The following is a 25,085-nucleotide window of genomic DNA, read 5'->3' as shown; positions in this document are numbered from 1 at the left end:
TTACAGGAACATACATCATACATGTACATGTTACAGGGACAGTGCAGATGAACATACATCATACATGTACATGTGTCAGAATGAGCCTGTTTAACTGTGTGATGTGTTGACTCGCGGCCCCCCCTCGCTGGTAAAGGAGGAGCTTCAGTGTCTGTGGACCTGGTGTAGGTTTGGAAACGGTCCCTGTGACAAAGGAGAGAGAGGATCTTGGCACTGGGGCGTGAGTGAAGTGCTCGGCTCTTTAATCGCCACAGTGTCCGATCCAGAAATATCTCTGGCTGTCGATGAAAACGCTGCCCAACCTCACGGTCCCAGACTCTCGTTAACCACTGACTTTAGTTACTCTCCCCCAGAGGAACTGATGCTTTAGGAGGTTCTCCCCACCCATGACCTGCTCCCACACTAACCTCCTCTCTCTTCTGCCCCCTACAGTCTGCTCGCAGTACTCCCGCGGCGTCTTCGCCATCTTCGGCCTGTACGACAAGCGCTCGGTGCACACGCTGACGTCGTTCTGCGGCGCCCTGCACATCTCGCTCATCACGGCCAGCTTCCCCACGGAGGGGGACAGTCAGTTCACCCTGCAGCTGAGGCCGTCCATCCGGGGGCCCCTGCTGTCGCTGCTGGACCACTACGACTGGAGCAAGTTCGTGTTCCTGTACGACACCGACCGAGGTCAGTGCCCGCGCCGCTGCAGCCTGAGCCCTGAGCCCCTGACCCTGAGCCTGACCCAGACCCTGCTCTTTCAGCTCGGGTGAAAGAGCAGCTTTACCCACAACTTCACTTAGAGAAAGACTTCATTTGTGGTCTGGTTTTCAGAAACAGAGAAGAAGCAGCTGGTCCTGGCCCTTTTAATGCCACGTCCCTTTTTAAAGGAACAGGCCACCGTTTTTACATACTGAGATATGTTCTTACCTAGCCTTAGCCGAGTTAATATATCCCCGTCTGGTCTTTGTCCGTGCGCTCACAACATACGCAGCCTCTCCCACATGTCACATAGCTCCAAAAAAGCTCACGATAGAAAGCTACCAAGCTCTTCCACGTGTTCCCTATTTGAATAAAGTTACGTGAAGTGTTTTCATGTGAAGTATATTTACACAGAAATGTAACATGTGGATTTTATAAGCAGATAAAAAGGGGGGACTATATTGTGAGGCATAAGGATACAGGAGCAGTAACTCCTAAAGACTTCCTCCGCTCACTTCCGTCAGTAGACGCGTGACTTGTAGAGCAGCAGAGAACAGTTGAAGAAGCGTGGATAACTTGTGAACGATGCCTTTTACGTGCATCGTGCCGGGCTGTGATAACAAGCAGAAAGTATATAGTGTAGTAATGTTTACAGATTTCCAACGACACAGGACTCAGGAGCTCCACCATGAGGCAGGAATGTGCAGCACTTTCCCAAAATATATTTTCTGCTTGTTATAAAAGGCTCTGTACAAGTCACGCAGCTTCTACTGACGGAAGTGAGCGGGGAAGTCCTTTAGGAGTTACTAACTTTATTTAAATAGGGAACACGTGGAAGAGCTTGGTAGCTTCTATCGTGAGCTTTTTTGGAGCTATGTGACATGTGGGAGAGGCTGCGTATGTGTGAGCGCACGGACAAAGACCAGACGGGGAGATATTAACTCGACTAAGGTTAGGTAAGAACATATCTCAGTGTGTAAAAACGGTGGCCTGTTCCTTTAAAGCCACGCCCTTGAGTATTGTTCTCAGAGGCCTGAGGTGGCCTGTGATCTTCTCAGCCTCATGATCTTATTGAGAGGTGTTTGTTGAAGCGTCTGAGTTTGTAGGATTTATTTACATCTGAAAAGCAGAGACGATCGGGACCCGTCTCTGCAGAGATCCTGGTTTCTGGTGGAACCTCTGGAGGCACGGCTGATTCACGGCTCGTCCTGGCGCTCGGGGTCGGTGACGCCGAGACCAGTCCAGACCAACGCTTTACTTTAAATCTCTCTGACGTGACTCAGCTCCTACAGGCCACAGGCTGACGCAGCCGAGCAAATATCAGAGCAAATATCAGAGCAAATATCAGAGCAAATATCAGAGGAACACGTCCCTGAGCTGCAGAGACTCAGAGGAACATGAGCTTCAGCTGCAGAGACTCAGAGGAACATGAGCTTCAGCTGCAGAGACTCAGAGGAACATGAGCTTCAGCTGCAGAGACTCAGAGGAACATGAGCTTCAGCTGCAGAGACTCAGAGGAACATGAGCTTCAGCTGCAGAGACTCAGAGACTCAGAGGAACATGAGCTTCAGCTGCAGAGACTCAGAGACTCAGAGGAACATGAGCTTCTAAACTGACATTATTAAAGTAACATTATTTATTTTCCATATAAATGATATTAAACAAGCAGCTTTATGAAGGTTTAACGACTGAAATGACCAATGTCCTGCCCTCAGAAGTATCGCTCCTGCATCGTTTACAAAGACTTCAGGAGCAGAACAGGCTGAACTAAACCAGCTCCAGTCAGAAGGTTTCTCACAGTCTGTCGTCTGTACCGGGCTGCAGGCTCCTCCCCTCTGCTTCCCTTCTGTATTTATGTTTAGAATCTACTGTTACACTGAGACCTTTATGGAGTAAAGTCCAGCTCCTCTCGTGTCTCATGTGTTGTGGCTGTTCCCTCTGGTCACGTGCCTCCCCCCCCTCCCCGCTCTCCCCCCCCCTCTCCCCCCCCCCCTCCCCCTCTCCCCCCTCCCCCCTCCCCCCTCCCCCGCGGCGTTATCAGAGCGGGACACGGCCGAGCGACGGGAGCAGCAGATACAGGACGAGACGCTTCACGCTCGACCGCGAAGAGCAGGGCTGGGACTGGAGGGCCCGGCCGATATATCGGGCCGATATTTTGGTGTTTTCAATCTCGCCTGACGGTCGATAAAAGGCCGATGTCTCCAGAACCTCAGGAAGGAGCTCCGTTCTGCTGATCTGTGTCTTTTAATCGAGTTCTGTCTGAAGAACCGACTCAGCTCTAAACCAGGGGAGGTTTTCTTTATCGTAAACAGACCGAGGGCCGAAGGCGATGATTATCAGCCCAAAGTAAAGCACAACTCTGGAAACATGACCGTCTCATGACCATTTTGAATTTGATAAATGAACTAATCCAAGATACAAATGGAACAAGAATAAAACCCACTTCAAATCAGACAAACGTGAAATGACACAAAATGATCTGAATTAAGAGAATAACGACTATAGAGGTTTGATCTCATCTAAGACCAGGACAAATCTACTTTAATCTCGTAAATCAAGTAGATTTATATCATTTCTTCCTTAAATGATGATTCTTTTCCCCGTGCATTTCTTTCAAATGCCAGTGTTGACCTAATTAGGTGCATTGACAGTATTTCTACATTTATCTGATACAAGTCCTCTCTGATTTGTGTCATAATGTTTCTCTAAATCATCTCGAGGGCCAGAGGTTCTGTGCTGGAGGGCCGGATTTGGCCCCTGGGCCTGACGTTGCCTCCTCCTGCTCTAAACAGTCGGATCCAGAGCGGCGCGTTTACATGCATGAGTCCCATATGTTCATTCACATGCACTGTCCCGGCACTGTGATCAAACCCACGGGCCTGACACGATGATCAGAGCTCCTCTCACTTTGCAAACTTACCCCGCTCCAAATGATTCTGCAAATCACATTTTTCTAAGATTTTCTAAATTGTCGACTCAAATGAGAGTCAGCATCATTTTCAAGTCTGTAACTGGTCGAGGATCATTTAAATGTGGTGGAAAAACCTCCCAGTGAAAACAGGATTTTTACAAAAATAAATATAGTAAAAACCTCAAAATCCACCATCGTTTCAATACTTTTTAAAGCTTGTAATGAACTGAAAATGCTCGTTTGTTGAATTTGCAGCAATAGGAGCACTGCAAACAAGAGGGAGCTAAAAACAAGATAAAATACCAGCATTTCAAGATAAAAATACTTAAAACTAGTCAAATGATCTGTCCCTGCAGCAAGTTCATTTTACTTCGTGAGAAATCTTAAAATAAGACATCAAAATCCTGAAACAAGCAGTACAAAAAAGCACTCCCAAGACTTATTTAAAGCTCAGAAAACTTATTTTTAGATTCAACTATAAGTAAAATATACTTATTATGAGCATATTACTTTTAGACTCCTGTCTGATCATCCAATACACACTCAGACTTTTCTGTAAAACTAGTGAATGAAATGTGCCTTTTGTGCTGAGACACTAAACAGAACAAAATAAAGAATGCACATCAGGGCCAACCCTATGAAAATAATATATTGCAGTAGTTTTAGGTTTCTCCTGACTGCCTGCCTTTCACGGAGCCAAACACTCATTTTGAGTCCTTGAATTAAGTCTTTTTTTACGCTCCAAAAATCTCTAATCAAGATTTTCGACGTTGAAATAAACAATATCTTATTTTAACTCCTAAAAAAACGGATTTAAGATTTCTGAACTAAATAAGACAAATAATAAAGTGCTAAAAATAAGGCTATAATGCAAAGTCCATGGCTTAAAATAAGTGAATAACTCTAAAAGTTAGTGAAATAATCTAGCATGACTAAAAATAAGATTTAAAATCTTGCCAAGTTGTGGGAATTTGCAGTGAGGTCATATTTACTGAAATCAAAAGATATTTCAATCAAAACATATTAACAGGTCAAGTTATATTTTACCAGAGGAGCTTCTTTGAGCAGCTTCAAAATCCTTAAATCCATTAAACTTGTGAGTTTTTGGACAGTTTCTGCTTGGATTTCTTTGCAGGATGTTAGAATAACCTCCCAGAGCTGCTGTTTGGATGAAAACTGCCTCCCACCCTCATAGATGTTTTACTTGAGGCTCCAAAGGTTCTCAATAGGGCTGAGGTCAGGGGAGGAGGGGGTCCACATCATGAGTTTCTCTCCTTTTATGCCCATAGCAGCCAGTGATGCAGAGGTTTTCTTTACAGCAGGACATGGGGCGATGTCATGATGAAGAGGAAGACAGTGGTCAGTCAGAAAGAGGTCTTTTTCACACCTTCAGGGATCCTAAAACATGACTCCGCCCCCTCCTTACTGACTCCGCCCCCTCCTTACTGACGTCACAGCCTTGTTGGGACATTGTGGCCTTCTCCTCCATCCATCTGACCATCCAGGGTCACACGGCCTCATCAGTGAACAAGACTCATGTATTTCTGAGCCACTGCAGCCGTTTCTGTTCATCAACTTCAAATACCATAAATAATTTGTAGCTGCTGTTCTCTTAATCTGATGTGTTTGTCTGGCAGAAACCGTCCTCATTGTGCCTTTATCTGCACAAACCCGAGTGTGTCTGAATCATCCACAAATCTCTCTCAGTTCGATGATTACGCTTCATCTTTCATGAAATATCGAAGGTTTTCACACCTAGACCAAGGCATTCAACTATTTCACACTTTTCATCAGCAGCAGATCCTTTTTCTTTCCCATATTGCTTGGAAATGATGATCTGCTTAATAAAGTGGAACATCCTTTTTCAGTAGTTTTTCCCTTAACTGGGCTTAACCTGAAACTGATCATCCCAGGTCTCTGAGATTAATGTCAGTGATTCAAACTGAGACACAAAACCATCCATGAGTTTCATTATTATTGTTTTTTTTTTTACCTTTTTGACACAAAAATCCAATTTGCATAATCATTTGTAACGCGGTGTAATGTTACTCAGATCCTCCATGCCGGAACATCTGACCTGCAGATCCGTGTGCGGGACGGCGCCCCCTGTGGTGGAAGAGCATCTGTGTCGCTTTAAACGACTGATGAAAGAGCATAAATCATGGGTCACATGGCCGGGCGGAGCAGGGAGCGCCAACATGGCCGCCCTCTGCTGCGCGGCGTGCGGCGGCGGCGGCGGCAGCAGGTTCAGGCGCTAATTAGAGGCTCCGGGACCGAGGCCAGACGGCGAGGGGCCTCCAGACGGGACGTTTACGGCGACATCTGCTCCTCAGGAAAACACGACGAGGAAACGCTCTGTTTACCTCCTTGACCTCCTTTACCTCCTTTACCTCCAGCCCGAGGTTTATCTTTCCCACGCTTCAGTCACTGCTGGGTATCCACGTGTAGCAGGAGAGGCTGTGATCCTAATATGGTCATTTCCTCTGTGGGAGACAGCAGCGGCTACAGACACATGTGCAGACTCTAAACCTTCTCCTGCAGAACCTTTCAGTCTGTTTTATTACAAAGGCTTAAAGGAATAGGCCACCGTTTTTACATACTGAGATATGCTCTTACCTAACCTTAGCTGAGTTAATATATCCCCGTCTGGTCTTTGTCCGTGCGCTCACACATACGCAGCCTCTCCCACATGTCACATAGCTCCAAAAAAGCTCACGATAGAAGCTACCAAGCTCTTCCACGTGTTCCCTATTTAAATAAAGTTACGTGAAGTGTTTTCATGCCAAGTATATTTACACAGAAATGTAACATGTGGATTTTATAAGCAGATAAAAAGGGGAACTATATTGTGAGGCGTAATGATACAGGAGCAGTAACTCCTAAAGACTTCCCCGCTCACTTCCGTCAGTAGAAGCTGCGTGACTTGTACAGAGCCTTTTACAACAAGCAGAAAATATATTTTGGGAAAGTGCTGCACATTCCTACCTCATGGTGGAGCTCCTGAGTCCTGTGTCGTTGGAAATGTGTGAAACATTACTACACTATATACTTTCTGCTTGTTATCACAGCCCGGCACGATGCACGTAAAAGGCATCGTTCACAAGTTATCCACGCTTCTTCAACTGTTCTCTGCTGCTCTACAAGTCACGCAGCTTCTACTGACGGAAGTGAGCGGGGAAGTCTTTAGGAGTTACTGCTCCTGTATCATTACGCCTCACAATATAGTTCCCCTTTTTATCTGCTTATAAAATCCACATGTTACATTTCTGTGTAAATATACTTCGCATGAAAACACTTCACGTAACTTTATTTAAATAGGGAACACGTGGAAGAGCTTGGTAGCTTCTATCGTGAGCTTTTTTGGAGCTATGTGACATGTGGGAGAGGCTGCGTATGTGTGAGCGCACGGACAAAGACCAGACGGGGAGATATTAACTCCACTAAGGTTAGGTAAGAACATATCTCAGTGTGTAAAAACGGTGGCCTATTCCTTTAAACACGACAAGCTTTCGCTCGGTCAGTTTGTTTTGAGTTTGTTTCTAGTTTGTTTTGAGTTTGTTTCTAGTTTGTTTCTAGTTTGTTTCTAGTTTGTTTTGAGTTTGTTTTGAGTTTGTTTCTAGTTTGTTTCTAGTTTGTTTCTAGTTTGTTTCTAGTTTGTTTCTAGTTTGTTTCGAGTTTTTTTCGAGTTTGTTTTGAGTTTGTTTTGAGTTTGTTTTCAGAGGAGACGAGACAAAACGAAGTCGGTCACTGAGAAAAATGATGTTCAGACTGATGTTCGGGCTGATGTTCAGGCTGATGTTCAGGCTGATGTTCAGGCTGATGTTCAGGCTGATGTTCGGGCTGATGTTCGGGCTGATGTTCAGGCTGATGTTCGGGCTGATGTTCGGGCTGATGTTCAGGCTGATGTTCAGGCTGATGTTCAGACAGATGTTCAGGCTGATGTTCAGGCTGATGTTCAGACAGATGTTCAGGCTGATGTTCAGGCTGATGTTCGGGCTGATGTTCGGGCTGATGTTCAGGCTGATGTTCGGGCTGATGTTCAGGCTGATGTTCAGGCTGATGTTCAGGCTGATGTTCAGGCTGATGTTCAGGCTGATGTTCAGACAGATGTTCAGGCTGATGTTCAGGCTGATGTTCAGGCTGATGTTCAGACTGATGTTCGGGCTGATGTTCGGGCTGATGTTCAGGCTGATGTTCAGACAGATGTTCAGGCTGATGTTCAGGCTGATGTTCAGGCTGATGTTCAGGCTGATGTTCGGGCTGATGTTCGGGCTGATGTTCGGGCTGATGTTCAGGCTGATGTTCAGACAGATGTTCAGGCTGATGTTCAGGCTGATGTTCAGGCTGATGTTCGGGCTGATGTTCGGGCTGATGTTCGGGCTGATGTTCAGACAGATGTTCAGGCTGATGTTCAGGCTGATGTTCGGGCTGATGTTCGGGCTGATGTTCAGACAGATGTTCAGGCTGATGTTCAGGCTGATGTTCAGGCTGATGTTCGGGCTGATGTTCAGACAGATGTTCAGGCTGATGTTCAGGCTGATGTTCAGGCTGATGTTCGGGCTGATGTTCGGGCTGATGTTCGGGCTGATGTTCGGGCTGATGTCCAGGCTGATGTTCAGACAGATGTTTGCAGCTGCACAGACACTGTTGACTCTCGGTCGGGACAGACTTGGCAGAGGCCGGAGCCAGAGCTGACGGTTTACAAACGTGAACAAACCAATCACACGCTTCACATTCTCTCTGCAAACACGGGTTTAAAGCCACAGTGCGGAGGACGTGTCAATGTCGGCCACACAATCTGAATAATGGACTGTTCCAGGTTTCAGTTCAGACACAGATCTGCTCTGATGGGCTTCAGATCTGGTTTAGTTTTGTAATTAATCATTATATTATTGTCGTGTCAAAAAGGTAAAAAAAACTAAAACAATAATGAAACTCATGGATGGTTTTGTGTCTCAGTTTGAATCACTGACATTAACCTCAGTCTGGGATGATCAGTTTCAGGTTAAGAGAAAAACTACTGAAAAAGGATGTTCCACTTTATTAAGCAGATCATCATTTTCAAGCAATATGGGAAAGAAAAAGGGATCTCTCTGCTGAAGAAAAGCGTGAAATAGTTGAATGTCTTGGTCTAGGTATGAAAACTTTCGATATTTCAGTAAAGATGAAGCGTAATCATCGAACTGAGAGAGATTTGTGGATGATTCAGACACTCGGGTTTGTGCAGATAAAGGCACAATGAGGACGGTTTCTGCCAGACAAACACATCAGATTAAGAGAACAGATGCTACAAAGCTGGAGTCTCTGAACATGAAGGTGTCGGACCCTCCAGAGGCTGCAGTTGTGCATAAAATGACCTCTTTCTGACTGACCACTGTCTTCATCTTCATCATGACATCGCCCCATGTCCTGCTGTAAAGAAAACCTCTGCATCACTGGCTGCTATGGGCACAAAAGGAGAGAAACTCATGATGTGGACCCCCTCCTCCCCTGACCTCAGCCCTATTGAGAACCTTTGGAGCCTCAAGTAAACCTTCTCTGAGGGTGGGAGGCAGTTTTCATCCAAACAGCAGCTCTGGGAGGCTATTCTAACATCCTGCAAACAAATCCAAGCAGAAACTGTCCAAAAACTCACAAGTTTAATGGATTTAAGAATTTTGAAGCTGCTCAAAGAAGCTCCTATGTCCTAGATGTTTTTGATTTCAGTAAATATGCTGCAACTTCAACAAAGGACCATTTTCAGTTAATTACAAGCTTTAAAATGTATTGAAACGATGAGTTGCAGAATCATCTGGAACAGTGGATTTTGAGGTTTTTACTATATTTATTTTTGACATAAATCCTGTTTTCACTGGAGGTTTTTTCAGCCACATTTAAATGATCCTCAGTCACAGACGTGAACATTAGACTGACTCTCGTTCAGTCGACAGTTTAGGAAATCAGAGAAAAATGTCATTTGCAAAATAATTTGGAACGCGGTGTAGAAATGATTGATTTTTGATGATGTCGGTGATGAGGGTGATGGAGTTGATGGCGTGATAATGGCGGCTCCACGCTGCACTCGTTAAACAAAAACCCGCTGAGTCTGCGAGTTTCCCTGTTTCTCTTTCCACAAAGCCGCCGTCTGCCAAGCGGCGCCGTGTTTACTCGTGCCAGACTCAGCTGACGCCGCGCTCGGCCCTGACGCCGCGCTCGTGCCAGACTCCGCTGACGCCGCGCTCGGCCCTGGCACCGAGCGGCAGGGCCGAGCGCGGCGTCAGGGCCGAGTGCGGCGTTCGATCTGGCTCCAGCTCCGCCGTAAACGAGGCCAGTGTGGAATAATGTGTGCAACAACGAGGAGGCGTCTTTTTAAATGTGTCTGTTTGAGGAAGGTGAGGCTTTGTTCCAGAACACGAGGATCAGTGTCTCCTCAGAGTCTCCTCAGAGTCTCCTCAGAGTCTCCTCAGTGTCTCCTCAGAGTCTCCTCAGTGTCTCCTCAGTGTCTCCTCAGAGTCTCCTCAGTGTCTCCTCAGTGTCTCCTCAGAGTCTCCTCAGTCTCTCCTCAGTGTCTCCTCAGTGTCTCCTCAGTGTCTCCTCAGAGTCTCCTCAGTGTCTCCTCAGTGTCTCCTCAGAGTCTCCTCAGTCTCTCCTCAGTGTCTCCTCAGTGTCTCCTCAGAGTCTCCTCAGTGTCTCCTCAGAGTCTCCTCAGTGTCTCCTCAGTGTCTCCTCAGTGTCTCCTCAGAGTCTCCTCAGTGTCTCCTCAGTGTCTCCTCAGTGTCTCCTCAGTGTCTCCTCAGTGTCTCCTCAGTGTCTCCTCAGAGTCTCCTCAGAGTCTCCTCAGAGTCTCCTCAGAGTCTCCTCGGTGTCTCCTCAGTGTCTCCTCAGAGTCTCCTCAGTGTCTCCTCAGTGTCTCCTCAGTGTCTCCTCAGTGTCTCCTCAGAGTCTCCTCAGTGTCTCCTCAGTGTCTCCTCAGTGTCTCCTCTGTGTCTCCTCGGTGTCTCCTCAGAGTCTCCTCAGTGTCTCCTCAGAGTCTCCTCAGAGTCTCCTCAGTGTCTCCTCAGTGTCTCCTCAGAGTCTCCTCAGAGTCTCCTCAGTGTCTCCTCAGAGTCTCCTCAGTGTCTCCTCAGTGTCTCCTCAGTGTCTCCTCAGTGTCTCCTCAGTGTCTCCTCAGAGTCTCCTCAGTGTCTCCTCAGAGTCTCCTCAGTGTCTCCTCAGTGTCTCCTCTGTGTCTCCTCAGAGTCTCCTCAGTGTCTCCTCAGAGTCTCCTCAGTGTCTCCTCAGTGTCTCCTCAGTGTCTCCCCAGAGTCTCCTCAGAGTCTCCTCAGTGTCTCCTCAGTCTCTCCTCAGTGTCTCCTCAGTGTCTCCCCAGAGTCTCCTCAGAGTCTCCTCAGTGTCTCCTCAGTCTCTCCTCAGTCTCTCCTCAGCGTCTCCTCAGTGTCTCCTCAGTGTCTCCTCAGAGTCTCCTCAGTGTCTCCTCAGAGTCTCCTCAGAGTCTCCTCAGAGTCTCCTCAGAGTCTCCTCAGACTCTCCTCAGTGTCTCCTCAGCGTCTCCTCAGTGTCTCCTCAGTGTCTCCTCAGTGTCTCCTCAGAGTCTCCTCAGAGTCTCCTCAGAGTCTCCTCAGTGTCTCCTCAGTGTCTCCTCAGTGTCTCCTCAGAGTCTCCTCAGTGTCTCCTCAGTGTCTCCTCAGAGTCTCCTCAGTCTCTCCTCAGTGTCTCCTCAGTGTCTCCCCAGAGTCTCCTCAGAGTCTCCTCAGTGTCTCCTCAGTCTCTCCTCAGTGTCTCCTCAGTGTCTCCCCAGAGTCTCCTCAGAGTCTCCTCAGTGTCTCCTCAGAGTCTCCTCAGTGTCTCCTCAGTCTCTCCTCAGTGTCTCCTCAGTGTCTCCCCAGAGTCTCCTCAGAGTCTCCTCAGTGTCTCCTCAGAGTCTCCTCAGTGTCTCCTCAGAGTCTCCTCAGTGTCTCCTCAGTGTCTCCTCAGTGTCTCCTCAGTGTCTCCTCAGAGTCTCCTCAGTGTCTCCTCAGAGTCTCCTCAGTGTCTCCTCAGAGTCTCCTCAGTGTCTCCTCAGTGTCTCCTCAGTGTCTCCTCTGTGTCTCCTCAGTGTCTCCTCAGAGTCTCCTCAGAGTCTCCTCAGTGTCTCCTCAGTGTCTCCTCAGAGTCTCCTCAGTGTCTCTTCAGTGTCTCTTCAGTGTCTCCTCAGTGTCTCCTCAGTGTCTCCTCAGTGTCTCCTCAGTGTCTCCTCAGAGTCTCCTCAGAGTCTCCTCAGTGTCTCCTCAGTGTCTCTAACCCTTTCTGTCGTCGTTTATGTTTTGAAAAGGCTTCTTAGATTCACTTGTGACCATGAGTTGTTGGTATCTTCTCTTGTAGACGATGCATCGCCCTCAGTCTGAGGTGTTTCCTCAGTGAGCCTCGGCCCGTAACCCTCGTGTCCTCCTCTCTCCAGGCTACGCCATCCTCCAGGCCATCATGGAGAAGGCGGGGCAGAACAACTGGCAGGTCAGCGCCATCTGTGTGGAGAACTTCAACGACGCCAACTACCGGCGGCTCCTGGAGGACCTGGACCGGCGGCAGGAGAAGAAGTTCGTGATCGACCTGGAGGCGGAGCGGCTGCAGAACATGCTGGAGCAGGTACTGTCTTTTTAAACCAGGAGGAACACGCTGGAGCAGGTACTGTCTCTTTAAACCAGGAGGAACATGCTGGAGCAGGTACTGTCTCTTTAAACCAGGAGGAACACGCTGGAGCAGGTACTGTATCTTTAAACCAGGAGGAACACGCTGGAGCAGGTACTGTCTCTTTAAACCAGGAGGAACATGCTGGAGCAGGTACTGTCTCTTTAAACCAGGAGGAACATGCTGGAGCAGGTACTGTCTCTTTAAACCAGGAGGAACACGCTGGAGCAGGTACTGTCTCTTTAAACCAGGAGGAACACGCTGGAGCAGGTACTGTCTCTTTAAACCAGGAGGAACATGCTGGAGCAGGTACTGTATCTTTAAACCAGGAGGAACACGCTGGAGCAGGTACTGTCTCTTTAAACCAGGAGGAACATGCTGGAGCAGGTACTGTCTCTTTAAACCAGGAGGAACATGCTGGAGCAGGTACTGTCTCTTTAAACCAGGAGGAACATGCTGGAGCAGGTACTGTATCTTTAAACCAGGAGGAACATGCTGGAGCAGGTACTGTCTCTTTAAACCAGGAGGAACATGCTGGAGCAGGTACTGTCTCTTTAACCAGGAGGAACACGCTGGAGCAGGTACTGTCTCTTTAAACCAGGAGGAACATGCTGGAGCAGGTACTGTCTCTTTAACCAGGAGGAACATGCTGGAGCAGGTACTGTCTCTTTAAACCAGGAGGAACATGCTGGAGCAGGTACTGTCTCTTTAACCAGGAGGAACACGCTGGAGCAGGTACTGTCTCTTTAAACCAGGAGGAACATGCTGGAGCAGGTACTGTCTCTTTAACCAGGAGGAACACGCTGGAGCAGGTACTGTCTCTTTAAACCAGGAGGTCGAAGGTCAGACAGATTTTCATGGGGAACAGTGAAGAATGATCTTTTAAAGCAAACCCGTGACACGTGACTCCAGGATTTCTTCAGGAACGGTTTTGTGATCGTTGCTTTTTCCAAAAGTAGCATTTTTTCTGTTTTTAGCCCTAGACTCTCCTGAGCAGATCCATGTGTGAGATGTTCCTGCTCTGAGTGTATCTGAGTGTCCTGGGTCTCTGTGTGGCACATCTCTGATGGCCTGGGTGTTTCTCCTACAGCCTCATGTCTCCATAGAGATGAAAGTCGGGGAGGGTCAGTGTGTTTATTTATCTCTTTGCTCCTCTGGCCTCAGGAGGAACACAGAGTTCTTTATGTTTAGCTTCTCTCTCCTGAAGGACACTGAGCTTCACCACAGAAGTCTCACAGATCCAGGAAACACTTTACATCTTCATTATCACAGTTTTTAGGAATTTTTTATTCCCAAATTCCTAATTTTCCAGTAATTGGATCAGTTTTCTCTGGTCCTCATGAGGCTTTTCTGTCATGTTATTAGACATGACACAAAGACTCACGTATGTCATGTAGAGATAGATTCTGATGAAGTTCTTCTAATCGGGTGTATTATCTCCTGGACCTTTCTCCCCATGCACTTCAACCACTGCCTCGAGAGAGTCCAGTGACCCCTGACCTCTGACCTCTGACCCCGCCCTCTTCACCGGCTTGTCCAGCCTGACGAGCAGAGAGCTCTACAAAGAACCGAGTTAAATCGCCCTGGTCTCCCCGACTTTCTGATGAATCTCCTGGTTTGGAGGAAGAGCTCATGAACGCGGGGGCTCAGGGCGGGGCAGGCGGTGACATCACCTGCACGCCCCTCGCTCCTGATTAGCCGCTGTCCTGTGGGATTAGTCGGCAGATGTGGAGCGTGAAGAGCGTGAAGAGCGTGAAGAGCGGAGCTAACCTGTCTGTCTCCTCCACAGATCGTCAGCGTCGGGAAACACGTCAAAGGATATCACTACATCATGGCCAACCTGGTGAGTCACACAGGAACATCTCAGTGACATACAGGAACAGCTCTACAACATACAGGAACATCATACAACCTACAGGAACATCCTACAACCTACAGGAACATCCTACAACCTACAGGAACATCCTACAACATACAGGAACAGCTCTACAACATACAGGAACATCATACAACCTACAGGAACATCCTACAACCTACAGGAACATCCTACAACCTACAGGAACATCCTACAACATACAGGAACATCATACAACATACAGGAACATCCTACAACACACAGGAACATCTCTACAACATACAGGAACATCATACAACACACAGGAACATCTCAGTGACATACAGGAACAAATAAAGGCCAGAAGCTCTATTCAATGCTGCAGTGTCACAGTCTGACCACTAGAGCCAAGAAGAAGTGAAACATCATCGACTCGACCAAACCCAGTCCAGTCGACGGCTTAAAGGGGAGACACTACAGGCAAAACTCATTTTTTTCAGTTTTCAGGTTTTGGGCCAAATCTGTCTCTGAACATATAAGCTTTCACCTGGAAACAGAAAACATGCCTAATCTTCACAATGACATGTTTAAATATTGCACTGATTCAATGTTCCCCCATAGACTTATATGGGAGAACGCAATTTCAAGGGCCTTTTTCTCCAAACACATGTTTCTGTCATTGTGGCGACACTATGTCCACGTCAGTCGGACCTAAAGACTTCACATTTTCCAGCCTTGGACTGAACAAGATTTGGAAGATTTTTTCAGAGGGATTTTTTATTATCTAATCCCTTAAGCCCCATTTATTGAGTTTTGAATGTCAAAAAATAAGGCAAAAATTACATTTTTACAATTTTTTCCACTAAAAAACAGCTTATTTTAAAACTAAACAAGAAATCCTAAATCCGCTCTGAGAAAGTCTTGGCAACTCATTCATCAATAAAATGAAACCATACATTTGAATGTAGCTCTGCCCATTATTCAGATTTCGTCGCCGAAAAGATTTGGGGGCATTTTTTAGGCATAAAACACCTTGTTCTTATATGAAAAGATAAAATGACAGAAAACTTGCCATGTATTTTTTCCTCACATTTATGCCACTGATCGACAGCAACAGTTTCACATTGATATGTGTAAATATACGTTTTTTCCCTGTTCACCTGCAGTGTCTCGCCTTAAGCTTCACGTCCATGAATCCCTCCTGGACGAATAAGAGCCTCCACAAACACATGATCAGAGCCATGTGACTTATGTTTGTAAATATGTCTCAGTCAGAGGAGACGTTAATGATTCTGTCACGCGTGTTTAAGATGTTTTTCCGACGCACAGTGACCTCTGTGTCTTTTTTCTTTTGTCCCGCCTGTGCCCGCCTGTGCCCGCCTGTGTCCGTCTGTGCCCGCCTGTGTCCGTCTGTGCCCGCCTGTGCCCGCCTGTGCCCGCCTGTGCCTGTGCCTGTGCCCGTCTGTGCCCGCCTGTGCCACAGGGCTTTAAGGACATGAACCTGGAGCGCTTCATGCACGGCGGCGCCAACGTGACGGGTTTCCAGCTCGTGGACTTCAGCAACAACAACGTGATCAAACTCATGCAGCGCTGGAACAAGCTGGACCAGAGGGAGTACCCGGGCTCCGACACCCCGCCCAAGGTACGTAGGCCCCGCCCACGCAGGCCCCGCCCACGCAGGCCCCGCCCACTCACGGCTCTTCACGATGCAAGTGTGGTCAGGTAAAAGGAAATGCTTTGTGCCGGTCGTCCCTGGGCAGGTTGATCTCACAGTGCAAAAACTGATTTTAAATGTACATGAATACGTTACCATGGATTTATACACTTTAAAGAGGGGGTGTTCTGCTTTAAAGAGGGGGTGTTCTGCTTTAAAGAGGGGGTGTTCTGCTTTAAAGAGGGCGTGTTCTGCTTTAAAGAGGGGGTGTTCTGCTTTTGTCAGTCCCACAGCACCAGTCTATATCTCACTACAATGATGACAAACCTTCTGTTGGTCTGTAAATGCAGTAAATTAGAATAACTGCCTTGTATAAAATGTCTCTCTCAAAATGGCTGTAGTGAATGTCTTGAAATAGGCCTCTGTCTCTTTAAGAACCTCTGAGCCTTTAGACACGCCCCCTCCACACGCTGTCTGTGGCATCAGTGGGGAGGGGGTTCTGCTGAGGAGCAGTGGTTGGTTACAAAGCTCGGAGGCGTCTCCAGGAGGTGGGGGCGTTCCTAGGAGGACTCAGGCAAACCTATCCCTAAAATGGCCGCCATCAGAGTTTTTACAGATGACTCAGAAATACGTGAATGTGCCAAGGCAACACTTCAGCCATGTTTTTAATGAGGGAGTGACAGAATAACATGATGGAAAGCTGGAAAAAGTCCATTTTGCAGAATACCCCCCCTTTAATAATATAATTAACACACATTTAATTAAATACATTTGAGACATGAGAACATTTTCTACTCGTCCTTTTTCTCCCTCATGAAATCGTTGCTGATCATGAGCAAGTTTGATTTTATTGAAAGCCTTTTTTTAGTCAAATGTGCAAAGCCCTCCGTCCTCTGCTGGAGCCCCGCGTGGCGCCCCCTGCTGGTGGCGCCCGCTGGAGCCCCGCGTGGCGCCCCCTGCTGGAGCTCCGTGTGCCTCTCTGTGTGCAGTACACGTCGGCGCTGACGTACGATGGCGTGATGGTGATGGCGGAGGCGTTTCGGGCGATGCGGCGACAGAAGGTGGACCTGTCCAGACGAGGGAACGCCGGGGACTGCCTCGCCAACCCCGCGGCGCCCTGGAACCAGGGCATGGACATGGAGAGGACGCTCAAGCAGGTCACGCCTCCACACGCCTCCACACGCCTCCACTCGCACTGCAACGCCTCCACACGCACCACACACCCCACACGCCTCCACACGCCTCCACACGCCTCCACACACACGCCTGTCCTCCTGTCTTTAGCCGCCGCTGTCTCCCACAAAGGAAATGACCATATTTGGATCACAGCGTCATCTCGGTCACAGCCTTTCGTGCTACACGTGGATACCAAACATGTCAGTATTTGTGAGTGAGTGAGTTTGGGAAAGCGACACAAACTGTTACAAAACTGTCCTTAAACATTCAATTCAAACAATTTCCAACATATCCCAAAAAAAGACAAACATGTCCCAACGTTTTACATGGATGTTTAATGTTGCCGTCACTTCCTGGATTAATCAAAATGACAAAACATCAGAGAATAAACATGTTAAAGAGAACGTTTGCGCTGATTTTATATTTAAATTAATAATCTCAATATTAAAGTTGATGTTTCCACCTGCAGCGTGTGCTCCATGTGTAAGCGTGTGCCTCATGTGTTAGCGTGTGCTCCATGTGTTTGCGTGTGCCTCATGTCTAAGCGTGTGCCTCATGTCTAAGCGTGTTTGCGTGTCTGCAGGTGCGGCTGCAGGGCCTCACGGGGAACGTCCAGTTTGACCAGTTCGGGCGCAGAGTGAACTTCAGTATGGACGTGTTCGAGCTGAAGAGTAACGGGCCGCGGCGGGTAACGCAGCACACGCTACACGCTACATGCTACACGCTTACACCAGCAATGCTCTGCACGCAGCAGCAGACGCGGCGCCCCCTGTAGGTCGCTGGAGAATATCAAATATCAGTGTGAAGCATCGGGATCAGGATCAATTAGACAAATCAAAGACAATAAAACACAAACACGCACGCGCCGCCGAGGTCCACCAGGAGGGGGCGCAAACACCCGACGGAGGATCAGTGAAATGACAGGAAAGTGATTCTACAAGATCATTTACATTAAAGAGTGAAACAAATGTAGAAATGAATACATTGCATTGCCTCTCAGCTCTCCTCCCCTTCATCCTCCCCTCCACTGCAAAAAGTGGATTCTAAGCAAGTAAAAAATGTCTTACTTTAAGAAATAAGTTCTTATTTTTCCCTAAAAAGTAATAATGTCTTGTGTAGCAAAGTTTCTTTGAGAAAAAAAATCTTGTTTTAGGAAATAAATCGAGCCATTTCTTGTTCAGATATATTTGCTAAAAACATGCTATTTTTTCTTGTAACAAGAAAGAAAAACTTTTTGAATCTTCTTCAGTTTTAGACAAAGAATATTTGTTCTTATTTTAAGACAAACTCAGATCAACAGCTCTTAATGTAAGAACTGATTCTCACAGAGAGATAAAACATTCCATTCTTTAAAGTGGGCGACTCGATGGCACAGCGGTTAGAGCCTCAGCTTCACAGCTCGAAGGTCCCGGGTTCGATTCCCACCAGGACGGGGCCTTTCTGTGTGGAGCATGTTCTCCCCGTGTCTACCACTAAAAACATGTACAATAGGTGAATCCTCCAGCAGGTGATTCTGACCATCAGCCTGGCTCCACATCATGGAGGCGGGTCTCCGGGCAACACTTTCCTTAAATATTAGTATTTACTAAGAACATTTTGCTCAAAAATGTGAGTAATTTAGAACATTTTACTTAAATCAAGAAACATTTAAGTAAAATATCCACAATTTTTCACTAAATAAGAATGTTTTCCTTAAATTATTCCATTTTCTGAGGACATTTTGCTTAATTCTAGCTTTATTTGCTTAAATTTAGAGTTTCTTTCTTGTTTTATGATAAAAAAAAAAAAATTCTAGAAATAAGAATTCTTATCAAGAAAAAAATGCTGACCCCATTGGCAGAAATGTCTTGTTTTACGATTTTTTTCCTTGTTTTTAGTAGGGCACTTTTTGCAGTGTCTCCCTCCCCCCCCTCCCCCCCTCCCTCCCTCCCCCCCTCCTCCCTCCCTCCCCCCCTCCTCCCTCCCCCCGTCTGGCGTGGCGCCCACAGCAGCTGGCCTCTCTTGTCCTCTGTGTCGGAGTTATATCTGGGCTGATGGTCTCTGTCAGACCTCGTTCGCCGCTCGTCCTGTCACTGACGGAGCGTTGGCGTTGGCGATGCAGGTGCGGCGTTTGTTACGGCGTTTGTTACGGCACCGCCCGCCGCCGCCGCCGCACAGCTGCTCCCGACGCTCCGAGGCCGGACATTAAACCCGTCAGAGCAGGTACATCCAGAGCCAGATCTCGCATCGATGATGGGAGAGTGTGACCACAGCACGGTGCTTTCTCCAGCACATCCCAAAGATCCTCAGTGTAGATCCGGACTCTCCTCCTCCTGAACCCCGGCACCGTCATCCTGGAATAACCCGGTGATGGAGAAACTGGTCAGAGTTTCTGAACCGAGACCTGAGCGACGGCAGATCAGTCACATCCAGGAAAAGGACTCTTTAATTCACCGTGACGGGTTCTTCATTGTCAACAAGATCATATCTGTTCCTGTCAAGAAAAGTGGAAGAAAAAGGGGGGAAATGGAAAGCATAAATATGCATACATGTGCTCATCATATAATTAGAATATCATGAAAAAGTGCATTCACTTCTGTTTTTCAACTTAACCTGTGAAACTAATACATGATACAGACCAGGGGTGTCCAAACTTACATGGGCCACATACAGAAAATTATACAAAACAACTGGGCTGCACCCAGTAGAGGCCAGATATATAACTTCACCTCTATTGCATTAACTTAGCAAAAGAAATAAAATGTAAAATATGCTCAGTGTTTCCTACAGATTTCAAGTGGACTGTAGGGGGAGAGAGCGCCCTCTTGGGGGGTCTGGGGGCCCTTTCCTGGGAGATGCATTCTGGGGTGTTTTAAGCAATAAATAACAACTATTTTTGGCTATTATGCTGCTATGAAAAGAATAATTTCTGGTTAATATACACAGGGTACATTTTTTTTCAGTACAAACTAATGTGTTAGTGGGAAACCCTGATGCATTTTAATTGAAAATGCTTAAAGTAAAAAAAAACACTGCCTTCATCACAGTTTTCTATGAATGGATTTTCATTTATTTAATATACATTAAAGTAAAACAGCAACAAAACAAAACCCCCCCAAAAATAGTTTCGACACCCCTGATATAGGTAAGTGAAATATGTCAAGCCATTGTTTGTTAAAATGTTGATGATTATGGCTCCGCCTGTAGAAAACACAAATAAAAAATCTCATAAAATTAGAATCTTTTAAAAATGAACTGTGAGACATAATCATCAAAAGAAGAATTCACGAAGCAAACGTGCATCGATACACAAGTAACATGGATCCAAAGTTAGTGCTCCGTTAGTGCTAATTTTTAGTCGGGTTTGTGAGATAAAATAATAAAAGATGGCTCAGTGGCGCCCCCTCAAACAGGCAGTTTACATAGACTCAATGAGAGCCCATAGACCACGTCAGGACATGTAAAAAATTATATTATGGCCCCGCTCTCAACCCTGATCTCCGAATATTCATTCAAAAGCCTCAAATTTCGGTCCAAAAATCCCAGACCCAGGTGGCTTGAAAAATCACCATTTCAATTAATGAAATATAATTGGCCGTGGTCACGACAAGCCCACAAGTCAGAGGCCATTTTCAACTAAATTCAAAGCCTCATATCTTCACAGACTTTGTCAGATTGGAACGGACCCAATCCAGTGCTCGTGCACAGTCCCAAGTTGGACCTAATAATGTGCAAATGCAGCCACTATCGCCAAAAATGACTTTAAGTGGCTTGTAAGTGGCTTGTAAGTGGCCCACCCATCCTCCGTCAAAATAGCTAGACTCCTCAGCCTGGCACCATGCTGGTTTCTGTCAGAGTTTCTACTGAAATTCGTCAATTTTCACAAAAGCCACACATTCAGACTCTTACCACTTGTCACTACCCCCCTGTCACAGAAAGAGGGGCTGGAGCCCCCTCTCACATATGTGGGCTCCCAGACAAACCCAACCCAAATTACAAAATGATTCAATTCATATGGGCTAAACTGTAAAGCTGTCCTGTATTCTGCAAATACATGAGCGCCGGGCGTTTCATAATATTTATCTAAGTTTGATGAAGTCACTGCTGCTTGTTAGCATAGGTGCTAGTCCAACCTTGGCCGAGGCGAGAGCGAGTGGGGGGGGGGTCGCAAGGGGGGGGACTGCCCCGAAGCGCGCGGCTTTAACTATTATTATTTCCAAGGATCATTTATAGAAATGACCTTGTATCCTTGTTTAATGTTTTGAAATGAGCGTATTCCTAGATATAATTGGTCGACCGATATATCGACCTGATATTTACCATCGGCCGATCTAACTTCGATAAAAGCCGATATCTCCGGGACCGAAAGTGAACAGAGAGTGAAGTCTGGGCTTTAAATATGTATAAACACATAGCATGCTAATGCTAACGACAGGATGATAATGCTAATGGCAGCAGGCTAGTGCTAACGGCAGCATGCTAGCACTAACGCCAGCAGGCTAGTGCTACCGACAGTATGCTAGTGCTAGCGCCAGCATGCTAGTGCTAGCATTAGCATGCTGGCGATGTTAATGGAAGTATGCTAATGCTAAAAGCAGTATGCTAATGCTAATCGTACTATGCTAATGCTAGCGGCAGTATGCTAATGCTAGCGGCAGTATGCTTCTCGACTGGAGCTCACAGACTATAGGCCAGAGTCATGCCTCATTTGAAAGCTAAGACCTACAAAACTCCTCTGAGCTTCATCCTTGTTTTTGTGGTCAGGTTTGAGTGGTTTTGGCCGAGGTCCTCGGAGTAACTTGTCTTGTGCCGCAGATCGGTTACTGGAATGACGCCGATAAGCTGGTGTTGATCCAGGATTCTCCGCTTCTGCCCAACGACACGTCCGGGATGGAGAATCGCACGGTCGTGGTCACCACCATCATGGTAAGAGGCGTGTGCGTGTGCGTGTGAATGAACTCTCCACAGGCGGCGCCGTCAGGTCCGTCGGTGACTCCCTCCTCCTCTTTCAGCCCCTGACGACCAGCCCCCTTTTCAGACACTGAGCGGCTCGTGGAGACGTGGAGGGACATCAGCGCCGCCACACGCTCTGCACACGCTCTCCACACGCTCTCTACACGCTCTCTACACGCTCTCTACACGCTCTCCACACGCTTTCTACACGCTCTCTACATGCTCTCCACACGCTCTCCACACGCTCTCTACACGCTCTCCACACGCTCTCCACACGCTCTCTACACGCTCTCTACACGCTCTCTACACGCTCTCTACACGCTTTCTACACGCTCTCTACATGCTCTCCACACGCTCTCCACACGCTCTCTACACGCTCTCCACACGCTCTCCACACGCTTTCTACACGCTCTCTACATGCTCTCCACACGCTCTCCACACGCTCTCTACACGCTCTCTACACGCTCTCCACACGCTCTCTACATGCTCTCTACACGCTCTCTACACGCTCTCTACACGCTCTCCACACGCTCTCCACACGCTCTCCACACGCTCTCTACACGCTCTCTACACGCTCTCTACACGCTCTCTACACGCTCTCCACACGCTCTCCACACGCTCTCCACACGCTCTCCACACGCTCTCTACATGCTCTCTACACGCTCTCTACACGCTCTCTACATGCTCTCCACACGCTCTCCACACGCTCTCTACATGCTCTCTACACGCTCTCTACACGCTCTCTACATGCTCTCCACACGCTCTCCACACGCTCTCTACATGCTCTCTACACGCTCTGCACACGCTCTCCACACGCTCTGCACACGCTCTCCACACGCTCTCTACATGCTCTCTACACGCTCTCTACATGCTCTCCACACGCTCTCCACACGCTCTCTACATGCTCTCTACACGCTCTGCACACGCTCTCTACACGCTCTCCACACGCTCTGCACACGCTCTCCACACGCTCTGCACACGCTCTCCACACGCTCTCTACATGCTCTCCACACGCTCTCTACATGCTCTCCACACGCTCTGCACACGCTCTCCACACGCTCTGCACACGCTCTCCACACGCTCTCTACACGCTCTCTACACGCTCTCTACATGCTCTCTACATGCTCTGCACACGCTCTCCACACGCTCTCTACACGCTCTCTACACGCTCTCTACATGCTCTCCACACGCTCTCCACACGCTCTCTACATGCTCTCTACACGCTCTGCACACGCTCTCCACACGCTCTGCACACGCTCTCCACACGCTCTCTACATGCTCTCCACACGCTCTCTACATGCTCTCCACACGCTCTGCACACGCTCTCCACACGCTCTGCACACGCTCTCCACACGCTCTCTACATGCTCTCCACACGCTCTCTACATGCTCTCCACACGCTCTGCACACGCTCTCCACACGCTCTGCACACGCTCTCCACACGCTCTCTACACGCTCTCTACACGCTCTCTACATGCTCTCCACACGCTCTGCACACGCTCTCCACACGCTCTCCACACGCTCTCTACACGCTCTCTACACGCTCTCTACATGCTCTCCACACGCTCTGCACACGCTCTCTACACGCTCTCTACACGCTCTCTACACGCTCTCTACACGCTCTCCACACGCTCTCTACATGCTCTCTACACGCTCTCTACATGCTCTCTACACGCTCTCCACACGCTCTCTACATGCTCTCTACACGCTCTCTACATGCTCTCCACACGCTCTCCACACGCTCTCTACATGCTCTCTACACGCTCTCTACACGCTCTCTACATGCTCTCTACACGCTCTCCACACGCTCTCTACATGCTCTCTACACGCTCTCTACACGCTCTCTACATGCTCTCTACACGCTCTCCACACGCTCTCTACATGCTCTCTACACGCTCTCTACACGCTCTCTACATGCTCTCTACACGCTCTCTACACGCTCTCTACACGCTCTCCACACGCTCTCCACACGCTCTCTACACGCTCTCTACACGCTCTCTACATGCTCTCCACACGCTCTCCACACGCTCTCCACACGCTCTCCACACGCTCTCTACATGCTCTCCACACGCTCTCTACACGCTCTCCACACGCTCTCTACATGCTCTCCACACGCTCTCTACACGCTCTCTACATGCTCTCTACACGCTCTCTACACGCTCTCTACATGCTCTCTACATGCTCTCTACATGCTCTCTACACGCTCTCTACACGCTCTCCACACGCTCTCTACATGCTCTCCACACGCTCTCTACACGCTCTCTACATGCTCTCTACACGCTCTCTACACGCTCTCTACATGCTCTCTACATGCTCTCTACATGCTCTCCACACGCTCTCTACATGCTCTCCACACGCTCTCTACACGCTCTCCACACGCTCTCTACATGCTCTCTACATGCTCTCTACACGCTCTCTACACGCTCTCCACACGCTCTCTACATGCTCTCTACATGCTCTCTACACGCTCTCCACACGCTCTCTACACGCTCTCCACACGCTCTCTACATGCTCTCCACACGCTCTCTACACGCTCTCTACACGCTCTCTACACGCTCTCCACACGCTCTCTACATGCTCTCCACACGCTCTCTACACGCTCTCTACACGCTCTCTACATGCTCTCTACACGCTCTCTACACGCTCTCTACACGCTCTCTACACGCTCTCTACACGCTCTCTACACGCTCTCTACACGCTCTCTACATGCTCTCTACACGCTCTCTACACGCTCTCTACACGCTCTCTACATGCTCTCTACATGCTCTCTACACGCTCTCTACACGCTCTCTACACGCTCTCTACATGCTCTCTACATGCTCTCTACACGCTCTCTACATGCTCTCTACACGCTCTCTACATGCTCTCTACATGCTCTCTACACGCTCTCTACATGCTCTCTACACGCTCTCTACACGCTCTCTACACGCTCTCTACATGCTCTCTACATGCTCTCTACACGCTCTCTACATGCTCTCTACACGCTCTCTACACGCTCTCTACACGCTCTCTACACGCTCTCTACATGCTCTCTACATGCTCTCTACACGCTCTCTACATGCTCTCTACACGCTCTCTACACGCTCTCTACACGCTCTCTACACGCTCTCTACACGCTCTCTACATGCTCTCTACACGCTCTCTACATGCTCTCTACACGCTCTCTACACGCTCTCTACACGCTCTCTACACGCTCTCTACACGCTCTCCACACGCTCTCCACACGCTCTCTACACGCTCTCTACATGCTCT

At 48.0% G+C, this 25,085-nt stretch overlaps 1 protein-coding gene across 3 annotated transcripts in view; it reads left to right on the top strand.

Annotated features, from left to right (window-relative positions):
* Positions 1–25,085, top strand: part of LOC306970925 (glutamate receptor 4-like) — a 146,150-nt gene that overhangs the window by 59,469 nt on the left and 61,596 nt on the right. For 2 of the 3 annotated variants that reach the window (XM_079567008.1, XM_079567007.1), the window contains exons 3-9: positions 433–672; positions 12,012–12,196; positions 14,028–14,081; positions 15,556–15,714; positions 16,716–16,883; positions 17,486–17,590; positions 21,697–21,807. In XM_079567008.1, coding sequence (XP_079423134.1) covers positions 433–672; positions 12,012–12,196; positions 14,028–14,081; positions 15,556–15,714; positions 16,716–16,883; positions 17,486–17,590; positions 21,697–21,807 — 1,022 coding nt within the window. Of the gene's footprint in view, positions 1–432; positions 673–12,011; positions 12,197–14,027; positions 14,082–15,555; positions 15,715–16,715; positions 16,884–17,485; positions 17,591–21,696; positions 21,808–21,893; positions 22,034–25,085 lie in introns of those variants that run through there. The other variant, XM_079567009.1, reaches the window with a different exon arrangement.

The sequence above is a fragment of the Gobius niger genome (genome assembly GCF_951799975.1).
Source record: "Gobius niger genome assembly, chromosome: 11".
Taxonomy (NCBI): domain Eukaryota; kingdom Metazoa; phylum Chordata; class Actinopteri; order Gobiiformes; family Gobiidae; genus Gobius; species Gobius niger.
This window is presented reverse-complemented; position numbering and strand designations above follow the sequence as displayed.